The 23258-nt window shown below is 36.2% G+C and overlaps 1 protein-coding gene across 2 annotated transcripts in view; it reads left to right on the top strand.

Annotated features, from left to right (window-relative positions):
- The window catches only part of PRKCE (protein kinase C epsilon), a 271611-nt gene that overhangs the window by 179350 nt on the left and 69003 nt on the right, over window positions 1–23258 (top strand). For both annotated transcript variants that reach the window (XM_042887118.1, XM_042887126.1), the window contains 2 exons: window positions 351–565; window positions 2584–2757. In XM_042887118.1, coding sequence (XP_042743052.1) covers window positions 351–565; window positions 2584–2757 — 389 coding nt within the window. The remainder of the gene's footprint in view (window positions 1–350; window positions 566–2583; window positions 2758–23258) is intronic.

The following is a 23258-nucleotide window of genomic DNA, read 5'->3' as shown; positions in this document are numbered from 1 at the left end:
AACTTTTGAAGAAATGGCTTTGAAATAACCAAGCAGGAAGATGATTAAGTTCCGCAAGAAGACAGAGGATTCAAAACAAAGTACTGTTCCGTGGTAGTGAAACACCCAAAAAAATCACTACAATGACTATTTGGCCCCTCTTCTGACTTACCATTCACATTTTGGGTGTCTTAGTTTCATCTCAAAAGGCTGCTCTTCCAATTGCAGCAAGTTTTTAACTGATTACTGTAAAGTGAAGAAATAGTTTATTAAATATGTATACTTAGCTGCAGAATGCTTTCAAGGGCACTCCAAACTGATACAGACTAATACAGATTGTGTTCGTTTAAAATTTTCTCTTGTTTCCACAGAAATCAAAGAGCTGGAAAACAACATTAGGAAAGCATTATCATTTGACAACCGGGGAGAGGAGCACAGGGCAACCGCTACAACATCAGCAGACAACCAGCTTAACAAACCCGGGGAGAATGGTGAAAATGGGGAGGTCAAACAAGCACAGACCAAGCGAATTGGCCTTGAGGAATTCAACTTCATCAAAGTATTAGGAAAAGGCAGCTTTGGCAAGGTAGGTAGATACTACTTTTTTTTTTTTTTTTTTTCCCCTTGGTATGTAACTTATTTGTGACTGTACAACTTGGAAAATCCTCATACTGATACTCAGAAAGTGTTTTCACCTTGATGGTTTTCTTACATACTTTATGCATAGGGTAAAAGCCACCTTTGCAGTGATGGTCATGAATATCAGTCTGCTGATCAGCTGGAATTTTCCATGCTCTGTCTCATTACAGTAACTAAGGTCAAGTCTTGTGAAAAAGAATTGTCAGTGCTTCATTGCTATATGCAGATACACCTCTCTGTAGACCAAGTTGCTCAAAGCCCCAGCCAGCCTGGCCTTGAATGCTTCCAGGGAGGGGAGATTCACAGCCTCACTAGGCAACTTGTTCCAGTGTCTCATAATCCTCACAGTAAAGAATTCCTTCCTGCTATCTAGTCTAAATCTACGCTCTTCCAGTTTTAATCCATTTGCCCTTGTCCAGGTAGATGACGTCAGTTGGTCTTCCTTTATCTATTCATGCTGTAACTCTGTTATAGAAAGCCACTGAGTTTGTCAGGTATGTCTTGCCCTTGGTGAAGCCGTGTTGATTACCAGCAATCACCTTGTGTTTGTTTTCCATGTGCCTTAGTAGGGTTTTCAGGAAGAACTGCTCCATGATCTTGCCAGTCACAGATGTGAGATTGACTGGCCCATAGCTTCCTGGGTCTTCTGTTTTTCCCTTCTTGAAAATGGGGTTATGTTTTCCCTTTTCCAGTCAGTGGGAACTTCACCAGATTGCCATGACCTTTCAAATATGATAGATAGTGGGCTTGGAAACTTTGTCTACCGGTTTTCTCAGAAGCCGTGGATGAATCTCTTTGGGTCTTATGGACTTGCACACCTTCGGGTTCTTTAAATGGTTAAATCTGATCTTCACTTACCACAAGCAGATCTACCTTCTCCAGGTTCTTACTGTTGCTTTCAGAATCTTGGACGGTATGGCTAGAGCCCTTGCCAGTGAAGATAGAGGAAAGAAGTCATTGAGCACCTCAGCCTTTTCTGTATTCCTTGTGACCAGGTCTCCAATTTCCTTCCAAAGAGGACCCACATCTTCCCTGACCTTCATTTTATCACTGAAATAGTTTTGGTTAAGCAGGAAAAATCAGCCCAGGAATAACACTGTGCAGTTCTGAGTTCATTTCCTCTCTAGATAATATCCAGTTCAAATTTACTCACTTCACTGAACAATTTACGTGATACAGTGAGTATAGGGGAGTTCAAAAGCTACTGGAAAGACTAGGTATGACATAATTCACCAGATACCTTCCCACAATAGGGAATTGACAAGGTTAGAAGGGGCTCTATTTACAGTGCTTACAGATTTTCTTTTTACAGTGTTATGCACTATGTAACCTAAAAGAACTGAAACGTGAATCTGTTTCACAAGTACTCTCTTCCTTCCTTGATATATGGGAACTGCAGATGTAAGTGCACAGTGCTGAAGCAGTTCTTTTTTGTCTGCCTGTTTTCTGATCTGTTCTCTGAAGCTTGCCCTGGCTCCAAGCCAGAACTAACCTTCAACAGAGCACAGAACTTGAATCTTAAATTGTGACAGTTCAAATCAAGAGTTCTAAAGTGGCCAGGGTAATGTGAGGAGTTGCATATCAGGTTCGTCACATACAAGTCTCACAAGCAAAAATAGGAGCTAAAAGGAGGGAATTAATTTATGTTCCTTCTTTTTTTAGTTTTTGAGTTCTCATTAATAGGGACAATTTAAGATATACAAATAAAGAAATAAAAACTTCTCATCCTCTGCATTCTCAACTACTATGTATGGCTTGTCTCAAATTTAAAGAATACCAGAGAGATCTTTCCCTAAAATTACAATTATTTAATTTTATAATCAAACATACTTGCCTTGATAAAATTGTAACTAACATTCCACTGCTGCATTATTTATTCATTGTATTTTCAGTGCGTTCAAACTCATACACAGCCACTTATGGTATGTGTTGCTTTTGTGTACATTGGATTTTTGTTTGTTTTAGGTAATGTTAGCTGAACTAAAAGGAAAAGATGAAGTATATGCAGTGAAAGTCTTGAAGAAAGATGTCATACTTCAAGATGATGACGTAGACTGCACAATGACAGAAAAGAGGATTCTGGCATTAGCACGGAAACATCCATACCTAACACAACTTTACTGCTGCTTCCAGACAAAGGTAAGCTACATGAGCCTTCTACCAGTTTGTGCCCACAATACAATATGTAATATTTCCAGTACTTAGCAGATAGCAGCGTAGAAAGTATAGCCATAATGCAAAATCATTTCTGAGCAGATGCAGATATTTCAACATTTCAGTAGCGCTGAATGGGAGTATTGGCTGCTGCTAAGTAGCAAAAGCACTTACCCTGTAAGTACCAGGAGATGGCAGTAAATGAGTTCAAATAAATAAATAAATAAATAAACCCCCAAAAAACTGCTGAGGTGCCATTTTCTGGGTTTCTTGTATAAATTTATAATGTGTACATCTATTGAATTGAGTGCAAATGTTTTCAATATCTAATGTTCAGAGGGAAAATTCTAAAATGATTTTGTTAGAAATAAGATTATGGCATTCTGCTCTTCTGTTTCATTCTTGTAGTTTGTAGTATAACATCAATGTATGCTGCCTATCAAATAAGGTCCTATAACGCTAGTGCTGGCCATTTACTTGAGCAGCAGGAAGAAGGAAAGGTGGAAGGAACCGATAATGAGAGCCTTTTCCCATGGTGTTTTCTTTGTTAGTAACTTTTCTTTAAAAATTCCTTGTTTTAGCATATGTTTTGCATTCGCTCTTTGTGATGAAGCAAATGTTTGGATGCTGTGGCTGACTATCTAGGATCTCTGAATCCAATCAGTCTAACTGAGTGAGATCCGATTTATGTCACGGACTGTTACTGTTTATCATTGCTTTTGCCCCTTATTTCTCTCATCATTCACCTTATCTGACAGTTTTTACTTAATTGTTCAAAGAGCTTTATTGACAAAATGTACATAAGGTGAATCTGTCTTGCAAATAGAATATCAGTTGTGTACAACTGAATTACCAGAAGCATCTTTTATTTTCAAATTGTCTAATAAAGCGTTCACTATTTCTAAGCATAAGCGTTTGAACTTTGCCAATCAAACTAAACATGCCATTCATTTCAACGTGATCAGCTTTTGACTTATAGGGAATAAATCTAGTAAATATACATATGCACACACATGTGTGCTTATATATATATATATGTTTATATACAAAATTTAAATAACATACTTGAAAAGTAATTTCCTTCAATTACCAGTCATATAGATCCAAACTACTGGGTTTATTTTCTTTCATTAAGATGTTGCATTTGAGCAGCTGAATCAATTTATTGAAAACAGATATTTGTTAGATTAAAGGAATAATTAAATTTGAATATTAAACAAAAATAAGAGTACATAATGGTACATATTACCATATGTGTATGCTTACATAAATGTGTACATATTGCCAATCACTTCTGTGCTATAGCTAAAAATGTGCATTGTACAAGTGAATTACTGAAGTGCTTGTTCAGAGTTATTTACAAGTTGTCAGGAAAAATAAATGGAACAGTGTGAAAGCCAGAGGAAGAAAAAAAAAAAGAAAAGCCAGTTTAGTAGAAGCAAAACTGTAGCGTGTTCAAATAACAAATGCCTATTATGACTTGAAAATTCCAAAATTACAGAAAAAGCATTAGTGTTTTATACGCTTTGAAGTTAACACACACACAAACACACATACACAAAAAATGGCCCAGGAAAGCCATTTACAAGGAAGCCATGTACAAGGAAGATTCTTCCATGTTGTCCACAAGGGGTGCTTCTTTCACTTAATGAGACTTTAATTTCATTTGAATACCTGTGTGTTCGTTTAAATATTGTAAAATGTGTTCCTGTCACTGAACATAATGGCGATTTTAGATAAAGAAAGTGATGGAAAGATTGTAGTGTGGTTAAGGGATAAACTCCGTGAACAGAGAGGAATCTTTAGGGCTAAAGAAAACCGCACACTCTGAAACACAAATAAATGTATCACTGCTGTGTATCATGTAGCAGAACATATCAGTAAAAGTGAGTTATGCTAGAAGTTTCTCCAGCTACTACTCTGGCTTTCTGGAAATTTTATTCCTTTTTGTTGTGTTGTTGTGTTTTTTGTTTTTTTCCACTTGTTCTCACCTCTGTTGTATTGTGCTTTTTGTCTTCTTCACCATTCGCCAGGGCTGTTTATCAAAGCAAGGTATTCAGAAATTCTTAGTGTCTTCTCTCTTCCTAGATCTCTTACTCGAAGAAACTAAGCTACTTTGTTCTTGCAGTGAAAAGATATAACAAGGTTGTAATTTGTTCCTTTTTCATGAAATCAGAATAATTGATAGTTAAGTAATTTATAGAGTTACAAATCATAAGCCAATGACACTAGGCAATCAAAACTGCATTGAATGGTACCCAATCAAATGCAAAGTCCATACCTGAAAAATCAGTGGTTTTCAAGCCTACAAGCAATTTGCAAAGAACTCTATGAGGAAGCAAAAATGTAAAAGCTAAAATTAATTCTAATAGGAATTAATAATTAAAATATGTCTGTTAAAGCTATAAAATATTTATGGATGAAAAAAAAAAAAGAAACAATACTAAGTGAATGAGTCAATTAATGATTTGCTTGCATTTAGTAGAAAAACAGATAAAGAAAGCTTGTTAACCATAGAACAAGTGTGGTCTATGGTTAAAGTAGCTTTACTAAGAGAAATGCCATTGTACAGTAGAGTTTAAAATGTGTTGAACAGTAGTATCTAGTTACTTACATTGCAGTTGTATGCCAGACCATTGCTGCTATATTTTACAGAACTGGTCATTGAAGTGATCATGCTGGAATTAAACTCTAAGTTTCAAGTCAAGCTTATTTGTTGCATACACCCTAATTAATGGGAAGGTTGACTCAGTATTCATTGCCAAAGCTCTCAGAGGTTTATTTTATGCAATAAAATTGCTTGCTTTGTTCCTCTTCCACAAAAATTTAAATGTAAGAGTTCAGCTTTAGGTATTGCGGTGTTTTCCCTCTGTGTCTTCACATTATTACTAAAGAAAAGTTGCCTAACGTGCATCATACAGTCAGTATGCTTCAGGTTATTTTTCCATAAAGCTGATCTTCATTGGTATTGTTTATTAAATTCCGTGATTTTCATCACAAATAAATAGAAGATCGTATTTTAGAAGTATTTAATATTCAGAAATCGTGCCAAATAATGGCTAATAACAACATACTTTGTTTTTTGCTTTGTATATCCAAACCTACCTTTTGCTTTCCTATCTGCAGATGAAAATTCTGCAAGTTACAGGCATTGGGACAAACAACAGCTTATATGCATCACTAATTTAAATACAGGAATAATTCTTCTAAATTCAGGATTAGCATCGTAATCTTTTTGTGGCCTCAATTCATCAAAATATTCCTGTTTAACTGTAAGCACATATTTTCACTCAATTAATCTCAAAGCTATGTACAGGTCAAAGTTTTCCAGAGAATTAAATGTACTTTTCAGAAACTGAGCCTTCATTTGGTAGACTAATAAAGTCCTAAAAGTTTATTTATAAAATACAAATTCTGTTTCCTATTTGCTTAGCTCCGTAACTTTGTTTGATGAAACCAATTTGCTCTAATTCCATCAAATATGAGCCAGAAAATCAGCATTCTGTATTTAAATTATATGCATATAAATGTTGTACTTTAGGGAGTGCTGTGGTCCTCTACAGTGACCTGGAAGTCAAGAGAGCTGGGTTCTGTTCTAGAGCTTGAGATAAAGTGTGTAAGGCTGATATATGATGTTCTGTCTGCAGTAGTTGAGGTATGAACTCTGTGACCCAGTCCCACACATTAGAAAGAGTGTAAAATCTACTGGCACAACCACAGCTGACACAGTGTGTTTTTATGTAGAAGGAGTTCAGGTGATTTAGTGAAGCATACATTCTAAGACCATGTCACATCCTGTATGATTCCTTTCTGTTTTGGCCAGACTATGGTCAAAGCAAATGTCGGTGTTTTCAGAGGCCTGCTTTGTAAGCCTAAATTTATAAGCAAAACTTTCGATCTGTCTACTGGGATGTAAATAAAGAATTTTGCTTTCTATATATGACACTCGCAAAAACTTGCACAAAGCTCAGCATACAGTGTACAGTGTTTCTGTAAGAGCTTACTGTTTCTTATCATCATCTTTGATTTATTCAGGAGCTTCATGTCCTTTATTGAGAAAATGTCAGACATGGGGAAAGGGAAGGTTTAGGTCTACTTCTGTTTGCATACTTTTTCTTTTTTTCCACATTTTCCTCTTACCTTCTTTTTCTCTTCTATATTCTGTCTCTCTGACAACAATTCTGATGTTGCCCTTTTCCCCTCTTTCATCTCCTCTTCTCTTCAACCTTATGCCTTGCTTCAGTGATCAGCTGTGGGACAGTGTCAGCATTAGGTTTGATTGATAATGCTTCAGTCAGATGGCTGGTGAGGGAGTCTTAAGTACTAGAGCTGTGTTCTCTGAAGGCATTCTTGAATGCAATATTCTGTTTGTAGTTGGAAGTATTAGAACTCTGAATATTAAAGATTTTTCATTGGAAAGTTGAGATTCCACAAAATGTAGGTATATATACCTTCATTTTATTCCTCATCTGCCCTTTTGAACCTTCCTTATAGTATTAAAATTCTGTAGAACTCTATCATATGAGATATACAGATATACATATGTATGTTCACACTCCATTTTTTATAATAAATTAGAAAGAAAATGTGTTTTTTTTAAAAAATATTTAAGATAGGAAGATTATGATAATCATAATAAATTTAAAACACTAGAGAGCTACTGCTTCTAACACCTACCATTTGTTTTTTTTATTCAACTTCACAAAATTAGTTAAATTTGAGACTTAGGCCCTCCTGTTCTATTTAGATTACTATCTTCAACAAAATTGCTTTCTGGACAGTCATAGTATGGAGTACTAGAGAGTGCTACAAGTATAGAGCAATTTTTATAATGAATTATAAAGAATTAATTGAATTAATAAAGGCCCTTAGCATTACAGTTATTTTTCTTGGAGAAAACAATTGAACTAAGGCTACAGTGAGTCAGAAATGTTACTACAGTTAAAATGTTAGACTTATCCAACCCTAAAAACAATTTTTTATTTCCATGCAATTGGCTTCATGTTCACTGCAGCCTATCTATTCATTGTGCATAGTTCTGGAACAGACCTGCAATGCAATTTGATTTTCCTCTATATTCTGATACTGCAAGGTAGCCACATAACGGTGAAAGACCTCAGGGACATTTATAAATAGGTGGTAATGAGCCTATTACCACTATGCCTATCTATTAACTATTATGATCTACCTAGAGGCTTAGTACTTCTTTGTATGGGTGCTGTGTTTCAGGTACCACTCCTCTGAGTGCATTTGCACAATGTTTAGATTGCTTTGGGCTGATGGGTTTTAAAGCCAAGAATTAGGAGATTTTGTTTCAGTTTCAGCAGTTACGCTGTTACTTTCTAATTTTTGCTATATCTCTGAGCTTCTTTCTGCATCAGAAATCTCTTTGTCAAAAACAAAAGTCTTCTTTCAGTCTTTCTTCTACTCATGGTCTGAATGAGGGCTGCTCTAAAAGCAAAGCCTGCTATCGTATTATGTTGGCCCATAACATTAGAGGTGGATGCTGGCAGTGAGGCAGTAGGAACTGAACCATTCTGTCAGTATTCAGTTACATTTTGTTGTGCTGCAGTTGGCAGCAGAGGGGCAGTCTGACAAAACAGTGTTTGACATTGATGTTCACATGAAGGAAAGGTATGGAACTGAAATCCTCCATGTGGAAATAAATGGCACCCACTGACATTCATTGACGCTTGCTGAATGTTTATAGAGACCAAACAGTGGATGTGAGCACAGTGAGGCAGTGGGTGGTGCAGTTCTGTGGTGGTGATAGCAACAGTGGGTCACATCTGCAGTTGCAGATTGTTATGAGCACAGCATGCAAACTCTTGTTCATTGCTGATGAAAATGCATAGCTGGTGGTGGTGGTGACTGTGTTGAAAAATTGTATTTTGTAGCTGAGAATTTGCTCTATCAAACAGTGTTCTTGTCCTCCTTTTGTGTGTTGTATTTTCCATGGAGATGAATAGGAGACCTTACTTCCAGGGCGACCTACGTATTTAAATGCTTCTAGGGAGGGTATGGAAGTCCAGTAGTACAATACTATAGTAGTGTTTTGCTGTAGGATCAGTATCAAAAGGCAGAATGTTTCAAAAGATATAAAATGAAGTTACATTTTTGAAGAGATGTACTTTTGTCAGGAAATGTAGAAGTGTAAAGGAAGAGACTCATATATTTATGATGTCCTTAAGCCTTGCTTTCTAAATTAATTCAAGGAGAAGCACTGTAACGTTTAAACAAAACTGTCTTGGCTAATGTAAAAGCTAGTCTTATTTTTTCTTACATATATTTGTACAAAAAAACAAATGTCTTCTGTGCCATTTATTATATACAGTGCAAATTGACCTAACTGACTGGCCACTATAATATTCATCTGGGAATAATCAGAGTTTATAATCTGTTTTATCTGGTATTCTTGTATTTTTGTTGCTAAGCAGCTAAAGCCATTATGTAGATATTGCTATATGGGTGTAATCAGATTAGCACAAGTTTGCATTGCCTTTTATTACTGATTAGTGTCAAATTAGAACTTTTTAGGTCCCAATTCTGTTTCTTATTATCCCTGCTTCACTAGATATGTACATGTGTATAACAAAAGACCAAATTAGCCCCTATATTTTTAGCTATTTCGGTGCTAAAATATTTTAATGCAATCTAAATAGAAATTTTTCTGATAATTATTTCTTAGTGAAAAGTGCTAACTACAATAAAAAGGTAGAATAAAATGGTAGGTGTTTTATATCCATCTGTACTTATTTATATTCAAAATTCTTTTGAATATTTTAACTGTATTATTAAATATGTATATACACAGAATGTGCACAATAGTAGCTATCTTTTTGTTCCAAATTGTTTTCCACAGTCATTCTATATCACAAATATTGCAGTGAACTCATTCTTCAGAACACGTCACAAAACCCTCAAAGCTAGAGTAATATCTCTTCTATCGTACCATCAAAGTCCTGTATATGTAGGAAATTTTGGCAGAAAAAGGTTTTTCAAACATTTGAGTAATGCATATGTTAAATTTGAATTTCTTATTGACTGCTACAGAGCATGAATTCATTGACTGTAATCAGTTTATTGTCTAAAAGTAGACGCTGTGGTCAAAAATAGTTGGAACGGTGAAGCTGCTGATTAAATACTGTAATCATTGTCTCTCTCACACACACAAGCCCCTGTTTCCAGCATGATGACCCGGTTTTGGAAACTTGCTATTATGCTGCTCAGTTATTGCTAGCTGTTCTTGAAGATTATTAAAGCCTGGTTAGGTCACTAAAGACTCATTGTTCACATTAGTCCTTTTAGTGTTACACTTCAAGTCAGGCTATCAGTGCAGCCAGACTCATCAAGGGTCTGTAGGAGAAACTGCTCTTCCAGCATAGAGAAGGCATCAATCAGGAAAGTCTAAATGCTTCTCTTTCAGACCGGAAAGACTTTTATTTTGTGATGCAGCACCCAAACTGAACAGGACTCTTTCACACCCTCTCAAAGCTAGGGCTTGTTCCTAGTTTGCATGTATAAAAGTGAGAGCTGCAGCTGCAGCTCCATGTTTTTTGCTGTGCTGTAACCTTTTCAGGCCTTGACAAACCCTGGGAATAGCCCTGACTCAGCATCTGCAGCCAGAATTCAGTGTAACTACTGTCATGAAATAGTTGAGGGTGAGTTATAATTTGTACTGATTTTATTTACCTAATGCCGGTACATTAGGTTTTTAGAGTTAATGCTGCCAGTGGTGTTGCATGTATCTTAGTGCAGCCAAGTGTAAAATTCAGCTTCATAATTTTAGTTCTGCTGTGATCATGTGGAGACAGGAGGGCTTAAGGATAACAGGTGGAGGTAAGGACCCTTTTCAGTACTGTTTGCATATCTCTTGAACAGATTATCTGGAACTACACACTGCACACTTTTCCCCTTAAGAAAAATTTCTTGCTCCAGTTGAGGCATGTTTGAGGGAAGAGTTTTTCAGAATATATCGTATCCTTTGCCAGTAACTTTCCTGGCAAATCTGTCTGTCTTGTACACCGTGCTTTAAGCAGAGATCAGAGGAACTGGGAATGTTGTCATCCAAACAGGGCAAAGGGGGTAGCCAATTTTGAATAGAACTGGAGGATATCCATCACTTACTGGGTCTATAAAATCACTATAGAAGCTTTGTCTTACTTCTGTCTTAACATTATGCTAGTTGGTTCGGATGTACCTAATTTAGTAAATTTGGGGGGGAATGGAGTACCCAGTGGAGTACCCATCATTAAACAGGATAATTGGACAAAGATGCTTTAAAAAAAATCCTGCAATTGTGGCTTTTAGTTTAGTTTTGGCATGGGAGAGAGGAGTAGGAAAAACTACTAGTAATCAATGTTATGACAGTATCCCTTGAAAGAAATATGCCTGATGGCTTTGTATCAAGGGTGTATCACTCTGCAGCCATGTGCCATGACCCTCTTTCCTGTTCTTCCTCTTCACATCTTGAGATCATCTCAGGCCTGGTGCAGAACTCCTTTCCCCCTACTATTTGGTCAGTAAATACTTGAGTTCATTACTCTTGTTGCCCTACTAGTACACTTTGTGCTCTTCCTTGTATTTTACAGCATAAAGCACTATTCACAATTTACTTCTAATGGGTTCCATACAACAATGAATTTATAATGATAAAACCTATCTCTAAAATAAGTGGAAGCATAATGTTTACACAGGTTGCCGTCAGGACGCCCTGTTTATGCTGGTTAACTGTTTAAGAAACTATTTAAAGAAAGTCCATTTTACATAAGTGATAATAGGACAACATTTCACAGTGTGTTTTTTAGGTGTTGCTCATACAAGTAAACAACTAACTCATCCCACAGGAAGAGAAAAAGGAAGTTATATATCAAATTTGATTCTTCAGCTTCTTTCCTAAATGCAGGAAATTATCCTCATTGGGATTCATGGATTAATTTTTTGTTTTATTTTGCAATAGCAGTAAGCTTAGTAGTTGATAATTGTACACAAGAGAATTTTGTCATGGGAAAAAAGTGAAATTTACAAAATAATTGTTTGCGTCTTTATTAAAATGTTCGTTGCTTTTTTGAAATGTGCACATTAATAATTTTAAATTCAGTCTTATCTCACATTTTAATATATTGTTGTGGGCCAGACTGAATAGTTTTAATGTTGGCATAGAATGTCATCTGCACATACAGCATGTATGAGGCAGACCAAACTCAAGTAGGGTGTAACTTAGAATAGATTTCTTCTAATCTCTGCTTCTCAAAACCACACCACAATCAGATTATTTTTACAATGTTAATAGGTGCATTAGAAGAATTAAAAGACTCGAGTTAATGCCATTTTATGTCAGTTTCAGTCCTGTGTAATTTTAGCAGCAACACATACACAAGCACTTTTTTATTGAAGAAGGGTTTGCTTTTGCCTATTACAGTAGTGTTTAGCCTCATGCTTATATGTGGGGAAATGAGTAAAGGGCTTCTTTGTTTTCCCATGTCGGGTGGGTCCAAGGCCATTCTTTAAGCTCGGAAGTATTCAGTGCATTGTTTATCTCCTTAAAAAGATGGCAAGGAAGCTGATCCATAACACAAACCTAGCATTTAAGAGAAATGACTCTTCAGGGTAGATCAAATGATGTGTCGCTTGCATGCTTGTTTTTCCGTCTGAACTAGGAAGAAATTAGGTATTGGAGTATATGCAACTTCCACTGACAGTTAGAAACAGTAAATGTAGATCAGTAAGACACGTACGGGTGAGCTGTACTGGGAAAAAACTTTGCTCTTTAGAGTACATATGCCTTGCCAGCTGCACAAGAAAGGAAGTTTTAGGTACTTTTAGTTCAGCAGATAAAAGGATGAAGGGGATCCATTTTATAAACTTCTGTAAATATATTTTTTGTAAAAATCATCATGTAATCAGCCATGATAAGTAATTTTAAATGCTTTAGTTCTGATATTTCTTCAAAAATCTATGGCACTTATTTTCTGTTTTAAAAACCCAGTGCTAAAATATTCACACACAATTCTACTCCTTCAAACTGCACCCAGAAGTGTAGAAAAAAAACCTATGTCTTAGAGATAAGAGCCTGTCTTCTCTTCTGCACTGCTTTACTTCAGATGATGGCTGAAATCATTACATTTTTGGGCAGTATTTCCTGTTGTCTGATTAATTCATTCTTGTGAATTGCCAGGGTTTTCAGCTGCGTGAAGCATATGCTTTGCTAAAAATTTATCATGTTCTGGAAACAGGAAAATATGGAACAGAAAGTAGATCCAGTTAATGCTTTCAAAGGTCACTGTTGCATTTATAGAACTACAGAAACCCAGACAGTGCAGAGAGCTGTACAAATAATGACTTTCAATAGGTATTGGAAAAGCCTGGCTCAGGTAACTTCAGTTTGTCATTTGGAACAAAAAAAAAACCACTGTGTGGTGCCTACATAAATCAATAAGTAACCATGAAGTGCTTCCTTTTTAGGAAAGATTATGAAAATGCATTGAACAGAGAATGTACGTCAATTAAGAATTCTGCATGTATTTATCAGTTTTCATTATTCTGTGTGCTCGTAATTTGTCTCTTTAAATGTAATTTTTTTGAACCTTTTATGACATTTCTTTCATACTCTTTTGGAAAGCTAAATTATGCAGGGAGCCACATAAAAGGTAATATAAGGATTTGATTTCATGAAATACTGAAAAAGACATAAAAAGAGCCAAAAGTTTGTTCAACCCAGTATCCTGTCTCTAATGATACCAAAGATGATGTGCAGGAAGAATGTAGGCAGAGGATAAAGCATATTATGCCATTTTTCAAGATACTCTTCCAGTATCAGAAGAAGTGCAACTTTAATATTTCATGAGCCAAAGATGGTGTTCAATGAGGTGGGCATCTTTGCACATAATACAGCTTGTGGCAAGTGTTAAGAGTGAAAAACTATGCAGAAAACTGGAAAACTATATAGAAATGTAAATGATGTAGAGCATAGTTCTCTTTTTAGTGGGAATGTCCTCTTAAATAACACATCTGCAAAGATACAATCCAATACTGCAGCATTTATGCAATTTCTTTATAACAGTATACCTGAAAGTACTGTCTATGACATTAAAATTCTCCAAGCCGCATTATTTCTCCATAGTGTTTTGCAACAGTGACTTACTTTGCCTGACTACCTTATTAGCAATTAAATATGCTGCAGTTTCTAAGACAGAGGAAACAGGCATTTCCATCAGATGGATGGATGTGCTTTCTGTAATGAATACAAAAAATACTGCATAGTATAGTACAGGTAAATAATACATAATAAATCTGATAGAACAGTCTCAAGTTACGTTTTCCAGCACTGAGAGTTAAGGTGGTAAAAGAAAGATGCAAGTGTTACATTATCTTGAGTTTTCCCATCAGTAGAATAGGCAACAAACCACAGCTGCCAATGTCATGCCTGAGCCAAAAGGGCATCGTGCATGATGCAGTAGACTTCATTAAAAAGCATGCCAAACAGTGGTGCCATTTTCTTTCAGATTTTCAGTCTGCAGTGTTCTTTTATTGAGTTTCTGAGATATAAATGAATTAAAGGTATTTTTAAATTTATTTCAGTGACTATTTAACACTTCTATCTGAGCATTGCGTAGTGTAAGTGTAGAGTGTAGACATCTCTTCCATAAGTAATAGTAGCTATGTTGGATATATTGATGAGTAGAGCCCATTAATCCATTTATGGACCCATACAATAGGAAACATGTTCTAAAAGAGCTTTTATTTAGCTTGTTTGGGCATCCAAGAATACTCATTTGTATTTTTAGAAATTTTAGAGTGAAAGGGAAATGAGGTTTAGGCAGGAAAAGGACCTTTCTTCAGGGAGTTAAAATTCAGTATTCCAGATGATATTTTTAATTCCTGGTTCTTTTTAGTTGTATTCAGGTGTCAGGAACTTAGTGGTCGTATTGCTGAGTTGTCATTCAGACTGGCTGATGCCACAAGTTCGCTTTATTGATTATATATATAAACATCCTTTCCATGCATGCAGTACTCAAGAGCAAGTTCTTTAACGACAACTCCTGTACTCAACAGCATAGGAGAGGAAGCCTGCAGAGCTTTTCTGGCATAACAAGAAACAGGAAGATCCTATCTACTGAGATTTTGTGATCAGAAATAACAGAATTTTAGATTGGAATCTGAATTTAGAGTGGCTTAAACTCACAAAACCTCTGAACTTTTGGGAATTTGCCATGAACCTGTGGGAAAAGTTAAGAAAGAATTGTTGCTGGGTGATGTGCCTGAGGAGATTAACTGGTTTCCACAGTACAGTTCAATGTTGTATTATTATATAAAACACTTGGTGTGATTCAAATATCCCTTAGGCTAACATGTAATCTCAGCGACATGTGTAACCCAATATCTAAGTATTGTTTCACTTTGCTTTTTAACTGGATTTAGACTGATGGGTTTAAGAAGCCACAGGCAGCTCCCTTGAACCTAAAATATCACCTTTTTCAGAATTTGGTACACAATACAGCTTCATTAAAATTTGTTAACCATTATCTGATTACAGGGTTAAGATCATTCTGCAAATAGCATTGACAGAAATGAAGTTTATTTACTGGCCTTGTTCCAGAGCAAAGTACTGTTTTATCCATTAGTAGTATGCTGTTTCTAATGTTGTTTACATTCCTTGAGGAAATGTGGAAGCTACTGCTTGAAGAGGCTAAAGGACATATGAGTCCTTCGGATTCTTCTTGAAAATATTCTGGAAGTAAATGCTAAATTACACTATTCAACTTATTTCCAGATTGCAGAGAGAACATTGTGTCTTGGCAAACTGTGTCATATTTGAATAATTAAATCTAAACTATGAAAAAAGTTCCCAGACCTTATCATGATGCAGTGAAGAATTATATTATTTTTTTTGTCCTGCCCACAAGTTTTTCTTGCAAGTTACTGCCTTTGTCAAATTACTGAGGGCCGCAGAAAGATATACTGACTACAATTAAATTTACTTGAGGATTTGAGTAGCATGATTAAAAATTTTTAAATGTTGTAATCTGAAAATAAAAAATCTCACTTTTTTCCCCTCTATGTACTTATATCTGTTAATTTAAAAGAGGGAAGTTTGTGATCGTGATTTAAAACATACTTAAGATTTATGTAAATTGTCCCATAGAAACCTTTGGTAATAAACTTCAAAGGAGTTTCATGAAACCTCAAGATGAATGTACAGGAAGATTTCAAAAAGATCTTCTCTCTCCTCTGGAACTGAAGACATGGGAAATTGTCTCAGTTCAGCTGACATGTGCTTTGAAATGCTAGGTTAGGATGACTACAAAGCACCAAATGGGAAGCTTCAGATCACTGCTAGTATATTTACTGAATCACAAAAGGCGAAGCTCATGCAAATTGTTACCACTTTTCTTTTGTTCCTAATTCTAGAGAACATATTTTAATGATTAAGATACTTTTTCTTAGAATGAAAAATTGCACAAGACCAAGGTTATGGCATGTTGTATTCATTGGATGCATTTTAGTCCAGGAATACTGCTAGAAATGCAGTGTGTAACCACTGGGACTGCGTAAGCTACAAGTCCGGCATTTTGTAATCGTACAGAGCGAGAAATATATCCCATTGAGCATGTTCATTTTTTCAGTATTACATGAGATTTTTTAGTTCTTAATAGCTAACAAACTGATTGCATCATTCTGCTTTAGCAGCTTGTCATGTTTGTTTGTCATTTCTTGTGTCCTGATCTTAGTTTTTGATCTTTCATGAAGTAAGAAAGATATAAACTTTGCTTTTTCTTTGCCTTGTTTCATGTAACACCACAGCTGCTACAAAGTAAAAGTAAATATTTTATTAGGACTTACAGCATATATTATTTTTTGTTTATTGTCAAATGATTTATGTGAAGCTTTGACATTGGTTTTGAAATGAACAAGTCAGCAACTGTTGATTCCAAGGCATCAATAACTGTGAACAAAAAATGCTCACATATGAACATTTTTTTGTTCATATATGAACAAATATGAACAAACGTTCATATATTACGTTCTTTGATACGCTGAAAACCTTTGCTAGTTCAGGGACAGAACATTCCACAGCCTGAAATTTAAAATGTAAAATAAGTAAGATTCAAAAACACCTATGTTCATACTTCACTGACATACACAGAATAAAATAAAGTAATTTATAATCAAAAATAAGATAGCTTGTGTGCGTGTGTGCCTGTGTGTGTGTGTGTGTGCGCGCGCTCAAACTTCAGTATCTATCTACAAAAGTAAGGGTAAAGGTAGATTGAGTCATAGATATAACTGCTCATTTATATGTAAGTGGTGGTCTTTTAAAAATTTTAGTTGCAATTCTGTTTGTTTTATCCGAAGAGAATGCATTATCCATGCATCATTCAAAGAAAGGCAGTTTGTCTTTACTTTGCATTTGCAACAAAATAAAATTTCTGACAGGAATTTTCTCGAACAATTATGACATTTCCAGCAATCCACTAATCATAAATACTACTGAGATTTTCATAGCTTGACAAACTAATAGCTTGTTTTCGTAATATAAAAAACTGGTGGACCTGCTTTAAAATTTATCAGTGTTGCACACATGGCATGAGTTTTTTGACCTATAAGCCATATAACTATGTGGATAAAAATTCGTCACTTTTTCTTACTGCTTATCAAAACCTATACTTATTTTTACATGTTTTAAACCTTCATATATTCTTTGTAGTTGACCTTGATGCTGAAAATTGATACTGAAAACTCCATCATTAAAGCCATGTCTTAAAAAATAAAGTTCACGTTCTCGTCACTGTTTGTGTGGAACAGTTAAGTGAAGTTATGTAAGTTATTACTGCAATTGTGATTTGATCCAGAACTCGTAAAAGTTGCTTAGCTTTTAATCAGGCTCATAATGATGGAAGGAAGATACCACGTGATGTCACCATTTATTTTTTCACAATGTTGTATAACATTTTATTGTCGCAGGCTGTCACCTAATAAGAATGTGTATGGAAAGAATACAGAAAGTCTTCTGAGTCTATATCTGACAGTCAGGCATAAGTCATTTAAAACTTTTTTCAGGATGTTGCCCAACTTGTCTGAGGTAGGGCTGTCGGGGGGTTTTTGTTTGTTTGTTTTCATAATGACTACATTTAATTCAGTGACGCTGAAAAAGTGTAATTAACTATTGGAGGAAGAAAATTGAAAATAAGCATTGTTTGAATTTGTACAAAAACAAAACACCGGTATTTTTTTCCATGCCATGAGAATAGTGAACAATTAATAATATGATTCCACATAGTAGGTGTGGGCATTGATCTAAGTCCATAAGCTGCTGCTGAAAGAAGAAATCTCTTGCTCTGTATCCTCTTCCTGGAATACCCGAAATTTCTTTCATCCATTCCAGCATGCCCTGTCATGGATGAATCAGATCCATTTGCTGACAGAGGTGAAAAATAAAGTTACAAAAATTAAAAATGAAAAAGAAAAATCTATGTATCAGTGAGCTTAACCTGTCTGACACTGTTGGGTGCCTAAGATGCAACAGGAGGGGAAGAGACTTGCTCTGATCCGTGGCAGTTCACTGTTCAGACAGCAAGCCAGCTGTGAAATTGCAGATAACCTGATTTCTCTAGACAGCAATGAATTTTCATCTCAAAAGAATGATAAGTCTGAACTACCGTTTATTCATGTTTATATTTTGTGGCTGTAGTCACCTTAGATATGATCCTAAATTATTTATTGTCATGATTACTATTAAATTGCTCAGGAAAATGGAAAACAAGATTTGTGGGTCAATTTTGATTTTTTTGAAAGTAATGGTTAAATTCTCACTGACTCCAGAAGGGTCAGAAACACCAGCCTGGAGTTCTTTTGCCATTACGAGAAGTAATGCATCGCAGATGAGATGTCATTTTGTCATCTGTTAGAAATTGAGCTTTTGGCAGTGTAGGTATGTGAGCAGCATATGCTATTGCTGTTTTCATTTGGTTTTTGTTTGTTTTGTTTGTTTTTAATTCCACTGTTTGTAGCCAATGAAACCACAGTAGTAATTGTTACACATAAAACAATTATATTCTCAAGCTGTTATGCTATCATTTCCCCTATCCATCTTTGGAAGTAATTATTTCACTTGTGTATAGTATTAGGTTAGGATTAGGCAGTATGCTACCTATGCAGGCAGTATGTTACCTTATTACTCTTGATCCCAAGTGGAATGTAAAAGATCTGAATGTTGATTTCTAAAAAGGACAGAAAAAAAGATGGGACTGTAAGTTTCTGTCTACAAATGCAGCGGTGAATTTGGAAAAGGGTAGTTGTGTCATAGTGTACACTGGTGTTGGCACTTTTAAAGCAAGTTGATCTTTTGGGAACTTGTATATCTTTGCTTGTTTTTATTTCTTCAGGCAATTCTATCTGAATTGTCTCAGATATCCACTGTGACTGCCTGTCACTATCATCTTGCAGAGCTGTGAGCTTTCCAGGCAGGACCAGCTCTGCTCCCAGCTGGCTGTTCTGCTTAGCATCACTGCCAAGCACGTGGCTGCTGGTTTGAAGTCTGCAGTCTTGACATTCTGTGTTTGAACAAGGCCTGACTCAGACAGATAGATACAAGTCTTAACCTGTTGGCTACACTCACTCTGTGTCTTATCCACTGTTATGTGAGTCTGAGGGATGAAATGGATAAAATAGGAAAGCCTGATAGACAAAGCGATATGAAAGGTATGCACAAGTGAATTTTCCATTGCTATTTTGATTATCACAAAGTGTCTTCATGTAAATCTTGAAATCCAATTGACTTTGTATTTGCTCTTAGTTCTGTCTGTAATTTTAACACAGTTTCTGCTTCCTATTCTAAACCATAAAAGAGGCCAAAGGGTGGGATTTTTCAAGAGAATGAAAGAGTTGTGATTGTGACTTTTTTTTTTATAACGAAACCATGTGTAGAAAATATTTGCAGTAATGTGTTTATATATTCATGTACTAAAAGCACCTATACTTCTGTTAAAATATACTTCTGTCCTGGTAGTTCAGTGTTCAGCAGCCTCTACTGTGCTCAGGTTAGTTATTTTCATATCCTTTCCCTTAATATGTCTGTTATAATTTTAAATCTTTTGGACCTCTTTAAAAAATATATTTTTTTGTTTTTATCATCACTCTCCAAAAAAATTTTGGCTTCCTTCTTGAGCTGGTTTGAATTTTCATATCTATCTCTGTGACTAAAAGCCCTACTACAGATCAAAGTTGGATCTACTGAAGTGATTTTAAACATGGGTTCTACTTAAATTCAATAATTGAACTAATGGAAGATATTATTATGCATTTCTGTATGACTCAGCACTGAGAAACAATTAAAAATCCTCATTAAATGCTTTGTACTTGGAAAAACACACTGCAACTCATTGGCATTTAGAAAAAGAAAGCTCGGTGTTAAAGGCTTCTGATGGTGATATTGGAAAATGTTAACAGCCAGTCATCTTTCAGTAATGGAAGGTCGCAACAGATGTCTGTGTGGATAGTTTTCTGTGTTACAATGTATGGTCACATTTCTAGTGCAGAGAAAACTGTCAGTAAAAAGACAAACACTGAGCAACATATTACTCCACTAATCTGCTCATACATATTTTTCTATGGAAAGAATCTTCACTGAAAAACAGCACCATACCTGGTGGAGGCTAAATGACTTCATTTTTCTACCAGTTTCAATCCACAACATTTTTCATCTTTCTATTTCTAGCACTTCCAATACGCTAAACTAAATATTAAGCATTGTTTTCAGACAACTTTATAGATCTATTAAACTATTGATTTACCAAGATTCAGAGACCATGCTTTGTACATCCAAATTATCTCTGCCTGGTGTTGTTTTGGAGATGTTTTCCCCAAGAATTAGTGCAATCTTTTCTTACACCTATATACTTAATTACTTTCCGTCTTGATAGAAGTTTTGGGTCAGGCTTGCTAGTAATAATTTTTTGGTTGTTTTCTCTTTCTTATGGCTTATGCACTAGTACTCTTGCTGACCTCCAATAAGGGTGTTTGTTAAGTGCAAGGTTTTATGTCCTGGATGTTGAAATGTGTGTGGTTTAACAACAGCAACAAAAAAAAATCTAGGTCTGCACTTTTAATGACCCAAACTTTCATTCATCATAGAATTCTGCACTTAATCTGTTCTAGGATCTATGCCATAATCTTATCGCTTTAATTATAGTCCCCAAAAATGCAAAAAATGTTATATAACTCTTTCTGAACTTGTTTGGGCTTCTTATAGACATGCTTATGAGGAAGGAAAAACATAATGCACTCCAACGCTGACATAGGGGAAAAATCACGCATGCAACAAGTTACGATCTAATTTTCTGAAAAGAAACTTAAGAGATCTAGTTAACAAGACATATTTTTTTAAAACATTGAGCTTTAAATCTCAAAAAACATTCTATGTACAGGTCTGAAAAGTGTTGATTTTGTGATCCAAGGACTGGCATTCTGTAAATTTGAGTTTGTGATATCAAAGCTATCGCAAGCTTTATCTTTGTTTATGAAATCAGGTTCTAACAGTTTGAAACTTAGTGTACCTCGAAATTACTTGCACCATTTTATGTTGGTAATTTAGAAAACTATTATGTTGTTTTCTTATAGAAATAAAAACCATTTGGCATATACATGTCATAAAGATCAATGCCTGTAGAGGTTATTTAGAATCATTTGCTTGCATCAGAAACGGTGTTGCCAGCAGGAACAGGGCAGTGATTGTCCCCTTGTACTCAGCTATGGTGAGGCTGCACCTCAAGCACTGTGTCCAGTTTTGGGCCCCTCACTGCAAGAAAGACATTGAGGCCCTGGTGCGGGTTCAAAGAAAGGCAACAAAGCTGGTGAGGGGTCTGGAACACAGGGCTTATGAGAGAGCTGGGATTGTTCAGACTGGAGAAGAGCAGGCTCAGGGGAAACCTTATTGCTCTCTGTAACTACCTGAAGAGAGGCTGTAGTGAGCTGAGGGTCAGCCTCTTCTCTTGTGTAACTGGTGATAGAACTAGGGGGAAAGACCTCAAGCTGCACAAGGGGACATTTAGACTGGATGTTAAGAAATACTACTTTTCTGAACGAGAGGTCAGGCACTGGAATGGGCTGCCCAGGGAGGTGGTGGGGTCACCGACCCTGGAGGTGTTCAAGGAATGTTTGGATTTTGTGTTGAGGGATATGGTTTAGTGAGAACTACTGGTGATAGGTGGATGGTTGGACTGGGTTGTGAGGTGGTTGTGAGGTTCAACAAAGGGCAAGCGCAGAATCCTACACTTGGGCAGGAATAGCCACGTGCATCAGTACAGATTAGGGGTTGACATGCTTAAAAGAGCTCTGCAGAGAAGGGCCTAGGCATTCTGGTAAACAACAGATTGGCCATGAGCGAGCAAGGTGCCTTGTGTTCAAGAAGGCCAATGGTATCCTGGGTGCATTAAACAGAGCGTGGCCAGCAGGTCAAGGGAGGTGATCCTTTCCCTCTGCTCTACCCTGATGAGGCCACATCTGGAGTACTGTGTCCAGTTCTGGCTTCTCCATTCAGGAAAGACAGGACTCTCTTCTAGAGAGTCCAGTGGAGAGCCACAGTGGTGTTGAGAGTCTTGGAGCATCTCCCTTATGAGCAAAGGCTGAGAGACCTGAGGCTGTTCAGCCTGGAGAAGACAAAGAGGGAATATTATCAACACTTATAAATATCTAAAGGGTGAGAGTCAAGTGGAGGAAGCCAGCCTCTTGTCAGTGATGCCCAACCATAGGACAAGGGGCAAACTGGAACATGTGAAGTTTCATATAACCGTGTGAAAAAACATCTTTACTTCAAGTGTGACAGTGCAAAGGAACAGGCTGAGCAGAGAAGTTGTGTCGTCTCCTTCTCTGGAAATATTCAAAACTTATCTGGATACTTCCCTGTGCAACTTATTGGAGGGAGTTAGCAGTATCCAACCCCTGTGATTCTGTGATAATAAATAAAGTTTCTGCAGGATTAGTCTCATAATCAGTTTTCTCTATGTTAAGATTTTATAAGAAAATCCATGTGTCAGGAATGCATTAGCTGTGTAATATTTTCATGAATGTGTAGTTGTACATCTTTGTGGATAAGGACGAGAGAGTGCAAAATGGAAGTACTGCTTAAACACTTTTACTTGTGTTCAGGCTATCAGAACCGCTGGCATATATGTTGGACTAGAATGATCATTCCTGGTGAATATCACATGTATTTTATAGCCTTACAGATTTTCCAAACATAAAGAATCTAAAAGCCAAAGCTGTCATTAAGCCCTCTCTGTTATCTTACTGTGTCATGTTAGCTCATAACTCTTGTAAAATCTGTTATATGAACTCCACAGCTGTAACTTACAGGACACAGAAGTTGTTGATGTTTAGGAACAGCCTGATAGAATGGGTATATTGTTTTTCTTAGTGGATATCCAGACTTCCACTTCTTGTGTGTTTTGTCTTTGAAGTTTCTGGATAAGAGTCAAGAATAATCTGGG

The sequence above is a fragment of the Lagopus leucura genome, unplaced genomic scaffold (genome assembly GCF_019238085.1).
Source record: "Lagopus leucura isolate 7727_CA_CO unplaced genomic scaffold, USGS_WTPT01 Super-Scaffold_73, whole genome shotgun sequence".
NCBI classification, from domain to species: domain Eukaryota; kingdom Metazoa; phylum Chordata; class Aves; order Galliformes; family Phasianidae; genus Lagopus; species Lagopus leucura.
This window is presented reverse-complemented; position numbering and strand designations above follow the sequence as displayed.